The sequence below is a fragment of the Pteronotus mesoamericanus genome, unplaced genomic scaffold (assembly GCF_021234165.1).
Source record: "Pteronotus mesoamericanus isolate MK-2021 breed Mesoamerican mustached bat unplaced genomic scaffold, CSHL_Meso_final scaffold_582, whole genome shotgun sequence".
In the NCBI taxonomy this organism is placed as follows: domain Eukaryota; kingdom Metazoa; phylum Chordata; class Mammalia; order Chiroptera; family Mormoopidae; genus Pteronotus; species Pteronotus mesoamericanus.
Window position 1 is genome coordinate 3,139,913 of NW_026555323.1, and position 20,009 is coordinate 3,159,921.

Consider the following 20,009-nt stretch of genomic DNA (forward strand, 5'->3'; position numbering starts at 1 on the left):
TTGCCTGTGCAGGAGGATGGAAGAAATCGATGCACGGCACAGTCAGACCAGGTGTTTGCCTTCACGCAGGGATGAACCTGCCGGAACAGGTCACCACGCTGCCCAGTTCAGAGGCCCCAGGATCTCCTCTGCCCCGCCACCGTGGGGACAAATTCAACTTTAAAGGCCCTCCTTGGCCCTGGGCATAACTTACTACCTGTTAGAGTTAAATTTCATGAATGCATTGAAAGAATTCATATTGTACGTATTCTCGAGATTTAAAACGTAGTCTACACCAGAAGATTGCTGTTCAGGCAACATGATGGTTTCATAGGCTGTTGCCTGATCTTCCAGGAGTTTAAAAAGAACCTGCCCTGGCCGGGGTGGCTCAGTGGTTTGGGTGTTGTCGCCCCAGAAGAAAGGTCACCGGTTCAATCCCCGATCAGGGCACATGGCTGGGTTGCAGGTTCGGTCCCTGGTTGGGGCATATGCAAGAGGCAACTGATCAATGTTTCTCTCTCACCTCAAAGTTCCTCTCCCTCTCTTTCTTCCTTCCTTCCCTGCTCTCTAAAAATAAATAAATATAATCTTTTAAAGAAAAGAAATCTAACAGCAGATATTTATAATCTGCCATGATTTCTATTTCTTACAGCCCCATTAGGGAAATACTAATTATTAACATAAGGAACAATTTATTGGTCTTCTTCACACAATTAAATGACCTCACGTGCCTTTCATAAACCATCTGATAACCTGAACTTAATTATTAACAATTTATTTTCTGAATTCCCTGAACTTCAAGTGAGGATTTCAATGTATTTAATTTGTCATCATAACAATCACTGGCTGAGAACCACAGCCAGAAGTCAAAACCCTGAGTGCTCGTACCTTCCTTTGTGACCAGAGGCAATGTGAGGTGGCAGCTAAGGGACAGGAGCCAGGGCCAAGGCTGGGGCTGCCCTGCGTGCCCCCAAATCCTAGCGCCACTGCTGATCAGCTGTGTGACCCTGGGCAAGTCACCTGCACTCTCCGCGCTGACCTCATAGAGCTGCGGTGAGGATTAAACCAGCCTAGAATCACCCCCCAACGGGTCCTTATCAATGAATCCACAAGGCACTCAGAGCAATCAATGGTCAACAGCATTACGTGTGTTAACTGTATTTTAAATTTATTTAACGCTCCTCACGGTAATTTTTAGCAGCTTGGTTAAGAAAGAGTGTATGAAGTTCAAAAATAGGCCCAATGAGCTCCATGATTCCCAAAAGACGGTAAAATCAGGTAACACTACAATATTGTTTTTTGTTTGTTTGTTTGTATGGCATTGGATTCGTCTCGTTGGAATAAACCTATCCCTTTGCTTTCACCAGAGTTGAAAACATGTCCATGAGGTTGGAAGAGATCAACGAACGAGAACAGTTCATGAAAACGTCCCTGCAGACCGTCGACCTCCGGCTATCTCAGCTGGAAGAACTCTCCAGCAGGATGGCGACGGCTCTGGAACACCTCGCAGGAATCGACAAATGGGACCTGACGCAGACGCGGTCCCGGGCTTCTTCTGAATGCGACGCGACTCACCTTCTGCGGCAAAGCAGCGTCCACAGCGCCGACAGCTGCGGCGTGGGCAGGGACCACTTCCACGCGGAGGAGCTGTCGTGTGAGGACGCCTCTCCGGCCATGCCGCTGGGGACAGGGTCCGGGAAGAAGGCCCGCTCCTTCCGTACGAGGGAAGAAAAGGACCCCAAAATGCGCCTGATCGCGGAGCGCCAGGGCAGCCTTCACCTCTTACCCAGCCCAAGCGCCCCCGCGACACGGGAGGGCAGTTGGCTGGCGTTAGCCAACGTAAAGCACGCGTCGGAGCCAAAGTTGGGTCCAGACATCGGGATTGCCGCTGAAGGTGACAGAAGGCAGGCCGCCTCTAAAAGAGAAGAAACCATCTCCCCAGGTTTAAAACAAATGGCGGTCATGCCTGAACTGACTAAATCCGATGTTCAGAACGCTCAGCTAACAGTGGAAAGAGCAAAGATAGAAGGCAGTGTTTCCTGTCCCGTGGAAGACACGCAGGTGACACGCTGTCACCCCGGTGAAACGTTCAGTGCTGGTCAAGCCACGGAGTCCAGAAGTTTCGTGTATTCCCATGGCAGAAGGCTGGTCAGCGGGGTTAACAGCTGGTGTGCAGAGTACAGTTCCATCATGGATCAAGCCTGTCCCTCAGCAGGGCAGCAGTGGACAACAGAATGGAAGTACCAAGTTCAGAGGGTCACACGGTCTCGCAGTACTGATATCCCCTACGTGGCGTGGGAAGCCGCTGTGCAGGCGGAGCATAAAGACCCCTCGACAGACACCGGAGACGACAGCTGTGTTTCCACAGCTGCCCCTCGAGCGTCTCCTTTGTCGCTAGCCGTTAGGCAGAGAGCTGAACAGGAGAACTTCCTGGCTGTGAAACCAGACCAGACGCTGGGATTCCCATCTTTAAGGTCAAAAAGTTTACACGGCCGCCCTAGGAATGCTCAAGCCGTTCAGGGCAAGTTAGACAGATCGGGACACGCCGGCAGCGTCAGTAACCTCGGAGCCGTGTCTGGAATCCAAATGGAGAAACAGAAGGTTAAGCAAGAGAAAACTTCCACCGAAACTGAATGCTAATGTGTTTGGTCTCCCTGATTTTTAAATCAAAGCCACTGATGAATACCATCCTGGGTCATCAGTTTCTGAAAACGTTTTCATTAAACACATTTGGCTACTGGGACCTGGGATTAAAATGGAATGCACTGAACTTAAAGGAGTATTTTGTTAGCATTTGTTAGTAAACTCGGTTCTTTTTTTTTTTTTTTTAGTTGGAGTAGGATCAAATGAAAGTGATCATACTCTAATTGAGATTAATTATTTAATCAGTATACAAGAATCCACAGTCTCTGAGGGCCACCAAATAGCCTAGGAGGTGCTTCTGGGTGCCACTAATAGGTTCCTTAAGGAGTAAGGAATTAGGAAAGAGAGAGAAAATAAAGAGAAAGCAAAAATGTAAAAAAAGAGGGGTGGGGGGAGAAGAAAAATAAAATGATGAGCTAAGAGAAGTGAGAAGCAGGAAGGAGCCATGAACACCATTTGTTTTATTCGGGTTTCTGTTTTACATGTTAATGTTTTATAATACACAATAAAAGAAAGGACAGGAGTATATCAGAGATCACGCTGTAATAGTGTAGGGTGACCAAGAGTTTTGTTAATGTGTAAAAATAAAGGAGCCAATACGCATTTTCCTGTGGTCCTATAGTCCTTAATAGCAAACGCAAATTAGCTGTACCTCTGCATTAGCTGTACGCAATGGCTTGTGCAAAGTTGTGGCTAAAAGGTAAAAGGTACATGTTCAAGGCGGGAGCTGTCAAGAACCAGAGGCCATTCATGGCTGAGAACAGAAGGTGCTGTGCTTCAGTTTGGGAGTTCAAAGGCCCACCCTCCACCTCCCCCCGCCCCCCGGGAGTAACCACTGTCCTTTTATAGTAAAGACTTCCTTGCTATAAAACAATGATTCCAGTGCTGGGCGGCTTAAAACACCGGTTTTATTTGCTCATGGGCACTGTGGGTCAGGAATTCAGGCAAGGCGCAGCAGGAATGGCTCTGGCTTCTGGTGTTGATTGATTTGCATGGTGTAAAGGCTCCTATGATGGCTAGTTCCAAGCTCTCCACATGGCATCGGAATGTGGAGGTGGGGAAAGATGCTAACAGTTAGCGACTGCAGGCCAGGACTAACTGGCTACAGCTACTCCGTGGTGTTTGGGCTGGGAAGACTGAGTATCTGGAGGAGGAGGCTGGAACCCTCTGGAAGCATCTTCCCTCACACGTGGGCTGTGGGCTAGAATGGGATCCTCCACGACTGCTGCCATCCACCAGGGCACATACGCGTGGCCTCTCCAGGTGTCCCTCACACTCTATCGGTCTCAAAGAAGTCACATTTCTCACATAGTAGTTCAGTCTTCCGAAGCCGCGTGTCCCAGTGAACAAGGAGAAAATGTCATCGTTTTTTACGTCCTGGCTTCAGAAGTCACACAGAGTCACTTATGTCGCATTGCATGGCTACAGAGGAGTCACTAAGGCCAGCCTACACTCAAAGGGACGGGTCATATAGGGAAGGAGTGTTGACAGTTTTGCAGGTGTGTTTTTACATGGCCACCCTTGCACTTTATCACAGCTTTGTCGCCTGACTGCTCCTCCGCACTATAGTTTCGTCTCACTCTTTGCTTTCACTTGCTGACCCCCACACCACCCCCCCCATCCCTTCCTTTCTCCTCCTTATGATGAATCTGTTGAAGAACATGGGCCATTTTGTCTTGTAAAGTTTACCAGAGTTTAAATTTTACTGGTTGGCTACCCATGGGCAGTTTGACATGCTCCGCCGTTCTTGCAAATTGGCAGAAGAATTCAGAGGCTCATTCTGGCTTAGGTTCAAGCCCTTTGGCAAGGCTACCTGGGCGATGTTGCTTCTTTCACTGCGGGGCGCACGGGACTTTTCATCTGCCTTTTTGTGATGTCAGCAGTTGGTGATACTCAATGCCCAGATCTCTTAATTCATAGGAGGCTGAATCGTAATACTTTAATCCTATTATTTCTTTTATTAGTTTGAATATGAGATGATTCCTTTTACCTCCTATTTGGTTACAGAATGGTAGACTCACACTGTATAGCAGGAACAATGATTTATTTTTCCCATTTGACAATTTTCAAGATATTTAATTGGTTCTCTGTCATCCAAATAATAAATATGGTGTATGTGTATATATATATATATACACACACACACACACACGTATATGATACACAGGTATTAATTTTTTATATTTTTCTACCCATAGTGAAAATGCTGTGAAAGTAGGAACTTTGTCTTCTCAGGGACCTGGATAGTTTTTAGCCCAAAGCCAGCATTCAATACAAATTTGGTAACCAACTGAGTGACTGTATAAAGTACCGAGTACCTAGTAGGTAATCAAGAAATGCTAGCTCTTTTCCTCCCGGGGAAAAGGGAACTATCTATAGGGAATGTTGCTATCCCCCATGAGAGAAGATCCAAGGATGGAAAGAGAGTCAGAAAAACGGGAGGAGGAGGAGAAGTAATGGCATTAGAGCCAAAAGAAAGGACAGCCAGTGACTGTGAACATACAGGATAGTCAGAGGGGTTGGGGCTGACGAGACGCCGTAAGACTGGCTGTGAGGACTGTGTTGTGACCTCCCAAAATTCCTGTGTTAAAACCCTGACTGCAATGTGACTATTCTTGGAGACAGGGCCCTTAGGTTAAATGAGGTCAGAAAGGCTGGGGCCCTAACCGAGCGTGATTTGTGCCCTTATACGAAGACACCAGAGAGCTCACCAGCGTTTGTGAGCTTGCCTCTCCCCCTCCCCATCAGATGGTAAGGACGCAGCCCCTGAGCCTGAACCAGAAACCTGCCTTGACCTTGGACTTCCAGCCTCCAGAGCTGGGAGAAACCGACTTCCGTTGGCTAAGCCACTCAGTCCGCGGTATTTCTGTGATGGCTTCCCAAGCAGACTAATACAATTAGGTATCTGGAAGTGTCATAAAATTGAGGGTGAGGTTAACAACAAGTCTGCAAATCAATTTTCTCACTTTCCAATCATGTGGTCACATGTTAACAGTTATAGAGTCTAAGAAAGCCTATGCGGGAAAAACTAAATCACAGAGTAAGTCATTTAAAACTAGAGAAACGCCCACACATTGCTTGAGAAGTGTGTTTGGATAAAAATCCAGTTTTTTTTTTGGATATATAATTGACACACATCATTGTGTAAGTTTAAAGCGTACAGCGTTATGGTTTTTGGCTTAGATGGTGAAGGAATGACCACAATAGGTTTAGTTTGCATCCATCATCTCATACACATACAATACAAAGAAGCCAAAAAATTCTTTTTCCTTGTAATGAGAACCCTTAGGATTTACTCTCTTAACAACTTTCATATGTACCATACAGCAGTGCGAGTCATAATCATGTTTTACATTACATCCCCAGTACTTACTGATCCTAACTATAAATGGAAAGTTTGTACCTTTTAACCACATTTCTCCAATCCTCCAACCACCTCCTCCAACCTGGTAACCACAAACCTGGTCTTTTTCTGTTAGTTTTTTGTTTTGTTTTCTTTCGTCCATTTAACGTAGAAAAGTCACAGAGTATTCGTAAAGAAGTTTCTTAATGCATTTGCACAATAGTATTTCTAACACCTATAACCCAGTGGACTTAACATTTCAAAACACAGTTGTGGTTCTGGAGCAAAATGGAATTACGTGTCACGTAAGTTAACTAGAAGGGCTGAACCGAGGATAAATTATTTTCAGGAATAAAAACAACCTTTGGAATCTCTAAGTTTTTTAATATTTCCTTTAGCAACACTTGCCACTACAATTCCCAGGGCCACACTGGAGCTTCCTTGTGACATTAATTATGAAATGGATTACGGTTTTCTTCCTCAAAGCCTAAGAAGCATCTAGTCTCAACCAACAGAGTCACCGAAATGCAACATCGTCAGCCCTCTTCCACCAAAGGCTCCTCCAGGTCAGAAATACGTTAAGAGTTTCAGATGTGCTGAAATGCCTCTGTCCTTTGCAATGAATGGGCAGATTATTCGGCTCATAGCCTGTGCTGGGGCTTTTGATCACTTAGCAGCTGCTCACTCCCATCTTTACCCGTGAGGAGGAGAAAGAAAAGAAAGGAGGTAACTTGCTTAATCTTTTTCCACATTGAAGTTTAATAAGGAGAGTAGAAATAAACACACGAAATCGAGGGGTCTGGGCGGCCTGCCAATGTCATCAGTGCGGGCAGGTGCGGGCATCCGGGGGAAATGGGCAGTCAGCTCGGGGGGCACAAAATACAGGTGATGGAAGACTATCTCGCCCAGGCGTGGGATCTCTAAGGGGCTTTATATGCGGTACTGACCGCGCCGAATGTCTGAGACGGGTCATCGCCGGCGGCACCTGTCCCCTCTCCCGGAGTCGGTCTCTTTCTCTCACACGCTGGGCGCAGTGGGACTGGTTGACGCCAGGGCACCAGAGTCCCTTCCCCCTCGCCCGGGCTCCTCCCGAGGACTTCAAACAGTGATCCCGCCGGCTGCATGACTAACGAGCTATAGTCAAGAGAGCTGTCCCAGAAGAAAACGGACAGTCGCGACAGAGGATGTCCTGAGGCATGGTCCACGGTCACAGCCCAACTCCCGCAGGTGCACACCGCCCCTGCGGGCCGCCGTAGATCCCTGGGGATCACCTGACCCCTGTGGGCCACCGTAGGTCCCTGGGGGCCGCCATGACTCCCGCGGGCCGCCGTAGGAGCGCGCCCCCTAACCTGCGCCCCCAAGATGGCTACCGGGCACTGTACCCCACGGCATTCTCTTTGACGAGGTCCCGGGAACGGTGCGGGACGCAAACTTTGCGTTCCGGCGCCAGCGCGGCCTAGAGGCCGAGAGCGGCCGGCCGCGGGCCCTGCGCGCACCGTCTCTCGGGGCGGGGCGCTGGGCCCCTTCCGGGGATGGGCCCCGGCGCCGGAGTCTGCCTGACTCTGTCCCGGCTCCTCCCCGCTCGGGCGGGCGCTCCGCCGTGTCCCCGCCCGCCAGTCCGCCCGGCCCGGCTGGCCGCAGACAGGGCCTGGGCGGCCGCACGGGGAGCTGTAAGCCCGCGGGCGTCCGGAGGCGTCAGCACTGCCGCTGGCGCGTGGCGGGTCCCGGGTTGCGACCGGGCCGGGGCGAAAAGGCGACGGCACCATGTTCTCCCTCAAGCCGCCCAGACCCACGTTCAAGTCCTACCTCCTACCGCCGCCCCAGGTAAACAGCCCCCTTCCAGCGAGCGCCCGTGTCCTCGAAGATTCCGGGGAGCCGCCGGACCAGCCCGCGGGAGCAGGGGAAGCCGGGAGGCCACCCCCGCCCCCCTGTCCCCAGCTCCGCGGCTGCCCCCACTGGCGCGGTAAAAACTTGTAAAACTCCGCAGCAGCCATTCTGTGCCCGGTGACCTGCGGTCCGTAGTTTTGTCGTGTGACGAGACTCAAGGGAGCGTCCGGCGCTGGGTTTGTTAGCCCGGCGACGGTCCTCACTGTGACCGCCAGCGGGATTGCGTCGCTTATGGGCACCTGGTAGACGAGGTACCTGTCTATCAGTAAGTGTGAGACTCTGGAAGCAGTATAGGCAGTTTTAATATTTAATTGTCAAACCCCCGAGCCGTTAGTGAGCCGACCTTCAAAAGAACTCGGTAAAAATGTGAAAGAATGTAAGGGGCGGGGGTGGGGGCGCGGATTTCTTTGTCGCATATGTCATCCCTTAGAACACAGAACTTGCTTTAGTATCTCATGGGGAGAAAAAGTTTTTATTTTGATTTATTTTGCTCATGTATTTCAGACTGACGATAAGATTAATTCGGAACCGAAGATTAAAAAACTGGAACCGGTCCTTTTGCCAGGTAAACGTTAGATGTCCGACAGATAATTTAGTGAATGGGTTTGGGTCCAATATTATTCTACTGACTGGTGCCCTGTGGTCAGCTTTCCTTCCTTTTTACTTTAAAGTTTATCTAGTTAAAAATCTAACCACTGAGGAAGCCAAAAAAAAAAAGTTTCTTACAGTTAAACAGCATCAGAAAGTAATGATTAATTGGTGTTTGTTCTTGAAAGTTTAAGCTTCATAGAAAATTGTCAAGAATATTACCACCCGCTTTCCTCGTCTCCCGAGGTGTTTTGTTTTTGTTTTTTAAAGCGACCTCCAGTTGTTTAGGTAGTGGAAACATCTTTGCCCTTCTTGCCTGCCTGCAACTTCATGCATTGATGACTAGTAGTCAGATCATCATTTTAATAGCGTGGAAAGCAACTTCCATGGCGTCTGCATCTCTGTACCTATAACAAAGCGTAGTGAACTTTTTGCATCACTTACTGGCAAATGTTGTTTGAAAGTGTTAGCTGTGTTTGCCAGTTTACTTGTGTCCCTTTAGAAAGGCAAGGCATCTCCCTGCAGAGACACTGTTGACATGTGGGGGCCCCCCTGGTCCTTTGCTGTGGGGGCTGTTCCTGGCCTTTTACCTGCTGGAAGCTAGTGGCACCCCCTCTCCCAGCTCCTGATGGTGATGCCCAGCGTGTCTCCAGCATTGAGGGAAAGATTTTAAAAATTTTCCTCCTTCCACGGGGGTGGAGCTGGGTTTGAACAAAGGATGTTTTAGAGAACCTTTAAGATGGAGGTAGGCACTGGTGGTAGATAGCAGTTTAGTTTTAAAGCAGATAAGCTACTTCATTGGTATTTTTGAATCGTATCATAATTGTGTAATAATGAGGAAAAGTTCATTATTCACTGTGATTATTGGGGAAAGTAGCCAGATACTTAGAAGAGCCTGCTTTAAACCTGAGATACAGTCAGACACCAGTTTGTATGGCTACTCTGAACATTGAAAAATCTTAGTCGTTACCTCATACTAAATCCAGTGAAATGATTCAACTTTTATTGTAGTCATTGAATAAATATGAAACCTTTAAACTTTGTACTTTAAAATTTTAAACATTAAGTAGGAACAAATGCATTAAAAACATCAGCCATATTATAGACCCACAATTTAAAAGTTGCTTTAGTTTTTATTGTGAGAGTTAGTTAAAATTTGTTTCCTTGATTTTGTTCATGCTTTTCACCAAAACTGAGTGCGCGGAGTAATCCTTTGTGCTTGTCTCAGAGCAAACCCTAGAGCTGCTAAGTAACCTTTGCTCCCTGCGAGTGCGGGCTTAGGCTTGGCCACCCCAGGTGTGTGCAGGTGCGTGGGAGCCTCAGCGAGCCCTTGACCTTCGGCTTCCTTTGCTTTGAACAGGCCCCGTCTTAGGCTTTGATTCTCCTCTTCTGAAGCTGTGACTTGACACTAGTAAACGGCATGGTCTTAGCTACAAAAGTAGGGCTTGATTTTTAAAAACTGCGATATGCTTATGAAAAGCGTTAATAAGCACGAAGGACTTGACATTGAAGGATCATCCATTCTGTAGCATTAACTAAAAATTTGCCTTTCTACAGAAAAGTCCGAGCGCTCTGGGGAAGATGGGAGCTCGTTTCCTGACCCTGAGGGGTTCACTCGTCCCAGCAGTCACAGCCAAGGCTGGGTCTTCTGACCTGTGTTAATTTTCTGCGCTGGGCCTGCATTTGCGTACAGGGCGGCCCTGGCACCCAGCCTTCTATTTGCATTTAACCTGTCCCTGCAGAACAGTCGGCCAGCCCTAAGTTAGTGTGTCTGCCCACCGTCTCATCCTGTGCTCCCCACACTCGCCCCTGCCAGGGCCTCTGTTTCCTCCTTTGCCTGTCATGTCACCTCTCTGCCTGCCACTGGGACCTCCGCTGCCCCTCCTCTGCTCTGCAGCCTGCTGCTCCGCCCCTGAGACCTGGAGGACCAGTCGCAGTGAGCAGAGCATTGCCGACCTGGCCTTCCTCAGTCAGAAACCAAGGGGCAGCGTGGCCAGGTTGCCTGTGGCTTCACGCAGGCACCCGGAACAAGAAGTCATTGTTCTGAGAGAGAGTGTTGCATGTTATGCTTTGGCATCATGCCTTGGGTTCAAGGATATCCTACTTCAGTTGCCCAAAGTTTGAACTTGTAATTCAATAAGCAGATGAAAATTAGAACACAAAATCAACTGTTTATTTGTGTGCAGTTACAGAGTGCTCTGCTGGAACCTAACAAACCTAAATTTAAAATGATCCTCATCTTTCATGAAGCAGAGAAAACAAGAAAACGACTAATAATCTAATTTAGATCATGGTTTCTGCTAATAATTTTCAACCTGCCTGGCTCATGAAACTCCTTAAGATGGAGAGTGTATCTAATTCACCTTTGTGGCTCTGACATCCAGCATTGTCTGCACTGAGATGTTGACTGACCGAAAGAACTCCTCAGGCCACCTGCTTAGATTGCTACCATAGCCGTGCGTGCGTGCGCACACAGACCGCTCTCGGATGGAGCCGTGGAGGAAGACTGTTATTTTGTGCGAGGGCGTCTCTGCTCTTTCCCAGAGCCACACCTCTTAAGAAAATTATACCTGCGCCTGGAATTGAAATACAGTGCCCAGCGAAAGCCAGCAGCTTTGCCTAGACTTCCACTTCATCTCCCATCATGACATGAATCTCAGTCTTTTAACGATTGTGTTATCGATGTATAACATTGCTCTAGTTCTTTTGAAAATAGGGTGGGTGGGTGTGTTCAGCATATGTTTGTTAGGAGCAAGTAGTGCTAGGGTATGCTATTGTCTTTTTTTTTTTTTTTTTAAATAACTGCTAGATGAGTTCAGTGAGCATGTGGGTCATGCTGGGTGCCTGGCCCTGTGCTCAATGGGGAAAGTGCTAGAAGAGCAGTATGCCTGGACCACACAGCAAGACCTTGGGCAAACGCCACGCTGCCTGCAGACAAGGTGGAGGACTGAGGCCTGGGTCGCGGTTCCCAGTGTCAGCCAAGGCCTGGGTGGCATCAGAGCCGGTGGAAGCCTTGGCCAGCCGCTGGTCAGATGGGGAAAAATAAGAAAGATGTGGCTTTTTCTTCCTCACAGCTAAATTGATTTGATGTAAAAGCTTGTGTTTTATTCTGAAATTAAGGCGTTCTAACTTCTTTGGCGTAGGTAGGTTCTTTTCTCAAATGATAGTAATAGTAGCTGTGGCTTTCTAGAAAGTTTTTATGTTAGGAGAATAAAAGATTGAGAAATCTTTTGGTTTCCTGAATAATTTTTGTCGTTCACCTGATTTCTGGAATCGGGCCTGGAAACCACACAATTAAATTACTCTAATATTATAGGTACAGTTTAGCATCAGTTACTTTGTCAGCCTGAGAATCTCCACCGTCTTTTGAAAAGTGCACCCTCCTTCTTGTAACAGATTGTTTCTCCCCATCTCCATCCAGCCTTGTGCTCGAGCGTGGCCACCCGCCCCCAGTCCGCAAGCGCGGGCACAGGTTTCCCGGGATGCTTTCAGATTGGTATGAAGTGGCGCCTTTGATAACGCTGCCAGTGGCCGTGGTCCCAGAGGACGTGCACACAGTGCGGTCTCATCGAGAGAGGCAGTGGCGAACACCGAGGGGCCCATTTTCTTGAAGTCCAGCCAACACAAAAGCCACCGATTGCTTCTTTTTACTAAGGGACTTCTGGGCATGCTTCTGACCTTTTCCACTAAGATCTTTGCTTGATCCATAGCTTACAGGTTTGTCCTTGTAACAGCCATTTGATGGCGGCGTAGCTGCAGTTGCAGGGGTGGCACCGCTGGCACAGGCAGAACCTCGGCTCTGAGCCCCCCTCGCAGGCTGTGCCGACCCCTGCGCGGTGGGGCCTCCCGGACAGCACAGGTGGCCTGAGGGCCCGATAAGGGTTTCTGGAGGGAGCCGATGGGCTGTCAGCCTAGGGGTGCGCCAGGGAGGTGGGAGAGCTCGGTCCTTGGCTCTGTCCTTTGCACAGCAGTGACAGATTTCGCCCCATCTCGAGGAGCACTTTCAGATGTTTCAGCTGCTTGAAAGTGGAAAGTCTTTGGAGGCAGGGGACTTCCCGTTGCTGGCGGTGCTGAAGCAGAGGCTGGTGGAGTGCCAGCCCCTTTGTCACGAGGATGTGAGATTTGCAGTGAATGGCGCTTCTCTCTCCTGACCCTGGGGCCTGACCTTTGAGGCTCGGTGAGGGGCAGGGCAGGGTGAGGGCGACTGCAGAAGCCGCGGCTCACAGCGAGTTAGTTGTTCAGCAGGTACCGAGCGACTGCGTGGTCCTGCTCCTGGCAGAGGGGACAAAGCTGGAGAAGACAGGTGCCCGCCCTGGACAGCCTCAGTTCACGGGGAAAGGCTCTCCTGCGAGAGGGCGGATGCCGTGAGGGCTCCCAGAATGGGCACCTAGGCCAGATGGGGGCAGGGAGGGGCGCGGAGGAGGCAGGGCCAGGAGAGGTTCCTGCTCCGCGTCTGGCACACCGGCCTGGAGCATTGGCCCGCTTGGGCCCCTGTGCTCAGGCCGCCTGTGGGCTCGCGGTCCCGTCTGCGGGGCCTGCAGCATATCCATCGCCGAGCTTCACTGTGCGATTGATGATGAATGCACTGATTGTCAGTCTTTTGTAACGGGATCAGAGAAGCGTAAGACCGTGGGGCCATCTGGGAAAGGAAGATGCCCATTGTTGGGTAGATGTCTTGTGTATTTTTTTTTTTTACGTATTCATTGCATGTGTGGACCACTTATGTGCTGTTCTTGTTTTCTGCCTCACTGTGAGTCTTATTTTCTCAGTTGGATTGCACGCCCCTTAGGTAAAGACTTTCTTTGCTGGATGTTTTAGGTTGTTTAATACTTTTTTGTAGATAGGCTTTAGAGATGATTGTGGACCGATTTTTGTAGTATTTTGATTCACAGATACCTTGCTTTAGAAAGAGCAAAGGACTTGGAACTATGACCAGCGCTAGCATCTGCAGGATCTTAGCGTTCGGTTTGTGGCTCCGCTTACTTAGGGCTGTCAGTTTGGAGCTCTCCGCTTCCTGGGCGGCTGCCGCCGGGGCGGAGGCCAGCATTTTGTCGCTCACTTCCTCGCTCCCCACTGTCGGTCTGCCCGTACCTGGCAGCTCCTGCTCAGAAATGGTCCATGAACCTCCATAAGTAAAATCCTGCTTAAACAGGATCAAGGCCAAGTTCTTGAACCTCTCTAATTTGCTCACACTCCACCTTCCTGACTGTTTCTCTGTACAGAAGTCCCCCCTAATCTGCATTTTGCTGTCCACCGTTTCAGTTACCCGCGATCAACCACAGTCTAAAATACTACATGGAACATTCCAGAAATAAACAATTCACAATTCATAAATTTTAAATTGTGCACCAGTCTGAAAAGCATCCTGAGCTTTTGAAGAGATGATGAAATCTCTTGCTGTCTTGCTCTGTCCCTTCTGGGACGTGAATCAGTTCTTTGTTCAGTGTCTTCATGCTGTATCGCTTAGTCATTTAGAGAATTGTTTGTTTTATTGATTTTAGAGAGGAGGGGAGAGAGAGAGGAAGGGAGAGGTAGAGGAGAGAGAGAGATGCAGCCACTTACTGATGCATTCATTGGCTGATCCCTGTATGTGCCCTGACTGGGATCGAACCTGCAACGGAGGTTCATCGGGGTGACCCTCCAACCAACTGAGCCCCCTTGCCAAGGCAAGAATTGTTTTGAGACTATAATTGGAATCTTCATGAAGTGGTAGGTGTCTGGGGGCTTGTCAACAAACAGGTTCTATCTATTTTGTTAAAGGTTTTTAAACCGCTAGAAACAAAGTAGGTCAGTATCTTAACTTTTAACTTTTATATTAGTTTCTTGTTTTTATTCTTTAATCTTCTCCCTTTTAACTCTTAAGTCTTATCTCCAACTAAGTTATAATTTGAGTGCAGAGGGATATTTTATTAGGATTTATGGAATATATTTAAAATAAATAGATTGCATGATTAATTTTGAGGTTAAAGCTGAACTCTTTTTCATTCCTTCCAAAATAAATCAAAAACATTGGTTCAGGGGATCTAGCTGCGTATTAATAACATATGAACATTCCATCAAATAATGGCCTGAAGGAGAGGGTGTAGTTTATTTCTTGCCCAGAATACCTTTCCGTGAGGAGAGGCGGAGCGCACAGACCTGGGTCCAGCCTCCCCGGCTGCCCGCCTCGGACCCCTAAGCCCGCTGCGCCTCCGCGCCTGTGTCCTCCGCGTGGGGCGCAAGGCCCTGCTGTTGTGCTGCGGGAGGGCGAAGGCGCTTGCGGTCCAGGGAGCCCCTGGCCTGCCTTCTTGCTTCACTGAAATGTTCCTCCAGGTCGCACAGTGACTGTTGTTGACATTGTAGAGTGCAGCTGTCGCTCACACAATGGTATTTTTCTTTCTTTAAAGGAGAAATTGTTGTAAACGAAGTCAATTTTGTGAGAAAATGCATTGCAACAGACACAAGTCAGTACGACTTGTGGGGAAAGCTGATATGCACCAACTTCAAAATCTCCTTTGTTACGGATGACCCGATGCCGTTACAGGTGTGTTCTGCTTGTCTGTTGCCTCATTGTGTCAAGGCTTTTGACTCTGAAGTTAAGGCTCCGATTACTGTTGTGAGGTTATGGGGAAAAGAATTAACATGAACGTAACTTTTTATTTCAGAAATTCCACTACAGAAACCTCCTCCTTGGTGAACATGATGTCCCATTAACATGCATTGAGCAGATTGTCACAGGTATGTATCATGCTTTGCTCAGTCCATAAAGCTGATACGACCCAGGAAGAATTGTGTGAAGATAATTGAGATACTTGGGTTGGAATTTTATTTTTGTAGGTTTTTTCCTTTTTTTTTTCCTTGAGTCCCAGAGACATTGATCAAAGAAAGAGATCAAGAAATTATTTTAAAAATGGAGGTATAGAATGTATAGCTTTTTATATTTTCTAGGATTTATCCTCTTTTAAATTAAAATTTTAATCATAAAATCTATCTAGATGGTGATGGTTGGTGTGCAAAGAATCATGTGAAATAACTTCAGAAGCGGAGTTAAAATTGATCCCCCAAAGTTCTAGGCGTCACAGACAAATGAATGTAAGAGTCCAGCCAAGCACAGTGCTCAGGCGGCGGGCAGCCTTCCAATTATTGTTACTCAGACTGTGGCGAGGTGGTAAAGAGTAAGGAACAAAAAAGAGTTTTTTCACATTTTAATCTTTTCTTTTTTCTTTTTTAGTAAACGACCATAAGAGGAAGCAGAAAGTCCTAGGCCCGAACCAGAAATTGAAGTTTAATCCAACTGAGTTGATTATTTACTGTAAAGATTTCAGAATTGTCAGATTTCGCTTTGATGAATCAGGTCCTGAAAGTGCCAAGAAGGTAATACTTTTTTTGGTTACGCTTTGTCAGGTTCCGGATTTTGCGTTGTGCTTACCAATTTCAGTTCTGTATGGTAGTTCTGATTTCTCAGGTGCTCAGATTTTCTTTTCTTTTTTTTTTTTTTAAGGGAAGTTGTCAGATACATTAGTAGAACTATTTCCTTGGACTAGTTTATGGCTGCTTTAAAATATTCTATATCATATTTTAACAGCTCCTAAAACATTACCAAGTTTCACACAGAGATTAGTGTATCTTTTACATTAACATTCTTTACAAAGATTGAATAGATGGAGGTATATTGTAAATGATGTTTGGTAAGACCTTCGAACCAGAACTTTATCAGCAAACTAAAAGGTATTAGGTACATAAGGGCCAGGGAAATGGATAGTAATGGGAGGGGCCTAATGAGTATTCGGGCTTTACAGAGCTCTGAATGAATTAATCTGAGTGACATTCTGCCGGGACCACCAAAAGCTAGGAGCTTCTAATCTTCTTGTTTCCCTCCTGCCTCCCGGGGAATGTATTGCCTGTTTGTGGAGTGAGAGTCAAGGGCAGAAACCCCCCTTCGATTCCACGCCTCGGCCTCCCGCGGAGGAGAGGAGCTGCGCCCAGCCTGTAGAGCAGCAGACGCAGAGAGTAGCAGCCGTCCCTGGGAGAAGCCTGCGTCTGAACGCAGGGACTAGAGGAGCAGTGTCTCAGAGAAGCAGGAAGTTGCTTTCTCAAAAGGGGAGCAGCTTTGGCACCCCCAAAACTGGGCGCATTTGATTTCTGTGATCAGTAGACTCACTGTGATACATTTTCTGCTGACAGCAAAAGGAGGCTGTCAGAATGGTCTTGGGGCAGCTGCCCGCATCTGCTGCTTTGGTCAGGAGGTGGCAGGTTTATTTTTAGAACTAAGATCAGCAGTTTCTTCACAGGAAGACGGCAAGCATGAGATGAGTATCTGAAAACGCATGACCGCTCGGACTGGAGTGTCTAGCGCAGGGGTGCAGGGGTCTGTGGCTGAAAGTTGTCAGACGGAGTCCGTAAAGCCACCTGTTGGCGTGCGGCGGCATTGAAAACCCCTTTTTGCTCCTCAGTTCTGCAGTGGGGTTTTGTTTTTGTTTTTGTTTTCTTATTTTTGCATTTTACTGATTTAAGATGCCTATTCTCATATAGAAAGGCTTTAGTATTGGTTAGGTGGTAGATGCTGCATAAAATATTTTAGCCAAGTTACCTTCTTGATCTTCAGTACATGTAGTAATTTAATCAAGTAAAGCATCAAGAATCTTTCTGAAAACCCTGATTTCAGAACATGTAGCATCTCAAGAATAGGACAGCACGGAACTCAGGAGACTGAATTAGAACAGGGCACTTTTTATGTAAGAACTTGATATAGTGGCTTAACGTTCTCCCAGGAAGGGTCCATCTCTCCCATGCTCTACTGTATTTCAGATGACACTGTCTCAGTAATTGGAAATCATAATAATTTGGCTTGGTTCTTGAGCCATCTAGACTACTTGTTGGTCATTTTTGATGTCTGAGGCAATGGGCTAAGTTCGTTGAGAAAATAAAGTGTGAAGAAATGAAAAATAAATAACAATACAGAGTGGCAACATAAAAGATGTTCTCACAGAAGTGGTCAGTTGCCAGATGAGTGAGACAGAGAACAAAGGCCCCGGGGACTCAGCATGTCCCTTGTCTGCTGGGCTGTGCGAGTGGCGGGGGCCTCCTTGAGCTGTGCACGCAGAGCAGCCTGGTCCAGCCTGCTAGGCCCTTTCTTCCCAAGACCAAGCTTCTGGCAAAAATCCTTTCCCCACTGTCTTAAAATATAAAAAGCATGTTACCGCAGACCCAAAAGAAATACTGTTTTTGTCTCTTGTACAGTCATAGGCGGGACATGCAGGAAAAAATATATAGGCAATAAGAATATAAATAGAATAGTTTGTCCCTGGTTTACATGTCTTCAGATACAGAGGGTTACATCACATGTGGCTGCAAAGCTTAATCCTTCATGAGTTAAAAGCAAAACTCTAGCATTCTTTTATTTCAAGGGGAAGTTTTCAACTAAAACTAGGTAGCAAGTTGGGAAGCTACAGATTGATTTTATTTCCTTGAGACGTTGAATGCTGCATTCTGTCTGGAGGTGCTTTGATTTTAAAAGTTGTTTTAAAATGACCAAATGCATGTTCAGAGTTCTCTGGTGGCCAGACTGTGGATTAGTTTTGAAATGCTGAAAGCATTTATATTTCTATTTGAAATATGAAATCTTAAAATGCCGAGTAGATTCACATTTTGTTAAAAATTGCGCTTAAGCTTTCTGGAGTCTAGCTGGTGCTGCCTAAATTGTGTTAAGACAAAGTGGGATGACGTAGTGCCCCTGCGTCACCAGCCTTCTCCCTCATTACCCCCGGGCGGGACAAGCATGTAAGGACATTGGGAAAGGTCTAGGATGGAACTCGACAGTGCAGAATTGGACATCTAGCCTCAAAGCAGCTTTGAGTCACCATTTCCTTTCCAAGAACGTTTGCTCGAAGCAGGGTAAAAAAAAAAATTGTTTTTAATGATTTGTCACTTGATAAATATAACTTCATATTTATCACGTTACGTATATGTCAAGATAGTCAGTGAAATAGGTGCCCTTGCTTCTCCATTTTGTCCTCGGATTGGTTGGCTGTGAGCCGCGTGCTCAGGCACACTTTCTACAAGTGACAGTTCAGTACTCTCCTCAGAGAACAGTTGGCCTGTCCTGACCTGTCATTTTTGCCTTGAGTCTGAGACTTACTTCTTGGTGGCTTTCGGACCACAGACGCACAGGCCGGCCGTTTGCTCTCCGTGCTAGGACCTGGCGAGTGTCGGCCGCTCCCGGGCTGCATCCAGCTGGTCTGAGAGGCGAAGCCGCCGCCTGTGGACGGGCTGGCGTCCGCCCAGTCTGGGGTGTCCGCCTCGGTCCAAAAATCACGTCCCTACAGTAAAGTATCTACCACAGTTTAACGTCTTTAATACCAAGATTTTCTTCATTTCCTTTGATAGCCAGGGCAAATGAACTATTTCAGAGGCAGTTTTTAAAGATGGAGCATTTTTGTAAATTTTTTCGATGCTTAGGGAGTATGTTACAAAACTAGAATACTTTCATATGAAAATGAGACCTACTTTTTAAGGTCTTCCGAACTTAGTGATGGGAGCTAGGAATGTGAATGGAGGCTTTTAAAATAGTGTGCGTGAAAAAGCTCAGAAGAGAGGACGCCTGGCTCGCTGCCCGTCCCCGGAGGGCCCCGGACCAGCGGCACGAATGGAGCCCAGAGAGCTCGGGTTGACCGTGCCTTTGCCGGGGTTCCCGCAGGCGCCCGCCCTCCAGTCCCACAAGCAGTCGCCCACGGTTGTAATCCCAGCCCCGGACAGCTAGCTCCTTCCCCCAGGTCAGCTATCGACCTGAGCTTCGGTTTCACCCCCCTTTTGCAGCCTTCTCAGAATGTGCACGCTGTCAGACATGCCATTCGTTGCCTAGCCGTTATAAATGTGATGTTGTGCCCTCTATGGTTAAGGGCTTTTTAGAACGGGCTCCACTGGGTTGTGCCTAGCAGACAGTTTGTGTTTGTTTTTGCTTTATGGCCACAAAGAACATACTCTGTAATCAATGAGAGGTGATTGACTTGTGAAAACAAGGCCTGTGACTGCTTTCCAGAAGTCTCACAGGCAGTGACACAAACTAGTCTTGCCAGCTAGTGTTTTTAGTGCAGCCGCTGGTGAGCACAGCAGCCTCCGAAGGCCACTGAGGGACGGCCCAGCAGAGAGGGCCCCGGCCCTTACTCGTTCTGCCCAGAGACTGCTCCTGCTCTGTCTCTAAGTTACTAACCCGCCTCCTCCTCCCTCCCTGGAGCGCTTCATCCCTCCTTCCCTCTGGATTTCCCCTCTCCTTCAGCGCTTAGAATGATCTAACTTACCACAGTCTTTCTTACTTCCCGACTAGAAGGTAAGCTGCATGAGGACAGGGGTTTGTGTCTGTTCTGTTCGCTGCCGCAGAGTGGACGAGAGACGTGCTGTCTCCCCTGGAGAAATTGAACTTGATGGAAGGAAAACAGCCCATGTCTTGCTTTTGATTGACACCCATGACTATTGTGTGAATACCTTGGAAGTGCAGCCACCCGAGTACAGTTTGCTGAAGAAACACTTTATGTTGGATCTGCTGTCAGGCAGAGAGAGCAGAAGGGTTTTTGCCGTTGGAACTGCGAAATTG

General features: G+C 47.6%; 2 protein-coding genes across 2 annotated transcripts in view; both read left to right on the forward strand.

The window, feature by feature from the left end:
- TRPM1 (transient receptor potential cation channel subfamily M member 1) overlaps positions 1–2,619 on the forward strand; it is a 45,664-nt gene extending 43,045 nt beyond the window's left edge. The window contains 1 exon segment of the mRNA XM_054561967.1: positions 1,347–2,619. Within this exon segment, the coding sequence (XP_054417942.1) occupies positions 1,347–2,619 (1,273 nt within the window).
- Positions 2,620–7,359: 4,740 nt separating this feature from the next.
- Positions 7,360–20,009, forward strand: part of MTMR10 (myotubularin related protein 10) — a 32,597-nt gene continuing 19,947 nt past the window's right edge. Inside the window, exons 1-5 of the mRNA XM_054561971.1 lie at positions 7,360–7,789; positions 8,357–8,417; positions 14,827–14,963; positions 15,085–15,157; positions 15,651–15,793. Coding sequence (XP_054417946.1) covers positions 7,730–7,789; positions 8,357–8,417; positions 14,827–14,963; positions 15,085–15,157; positions 15,651–15,793 — 474 coding nt within the window. The 5' untranslated portion in view covers positions 7,360–7,729. The remainder of the gene's footprint in view (positions 7,790–8,356; positions 8,418–14,826; positions 14,964–15,084; positions 15,158–15,650; positions 15,794–20,009) is intronic.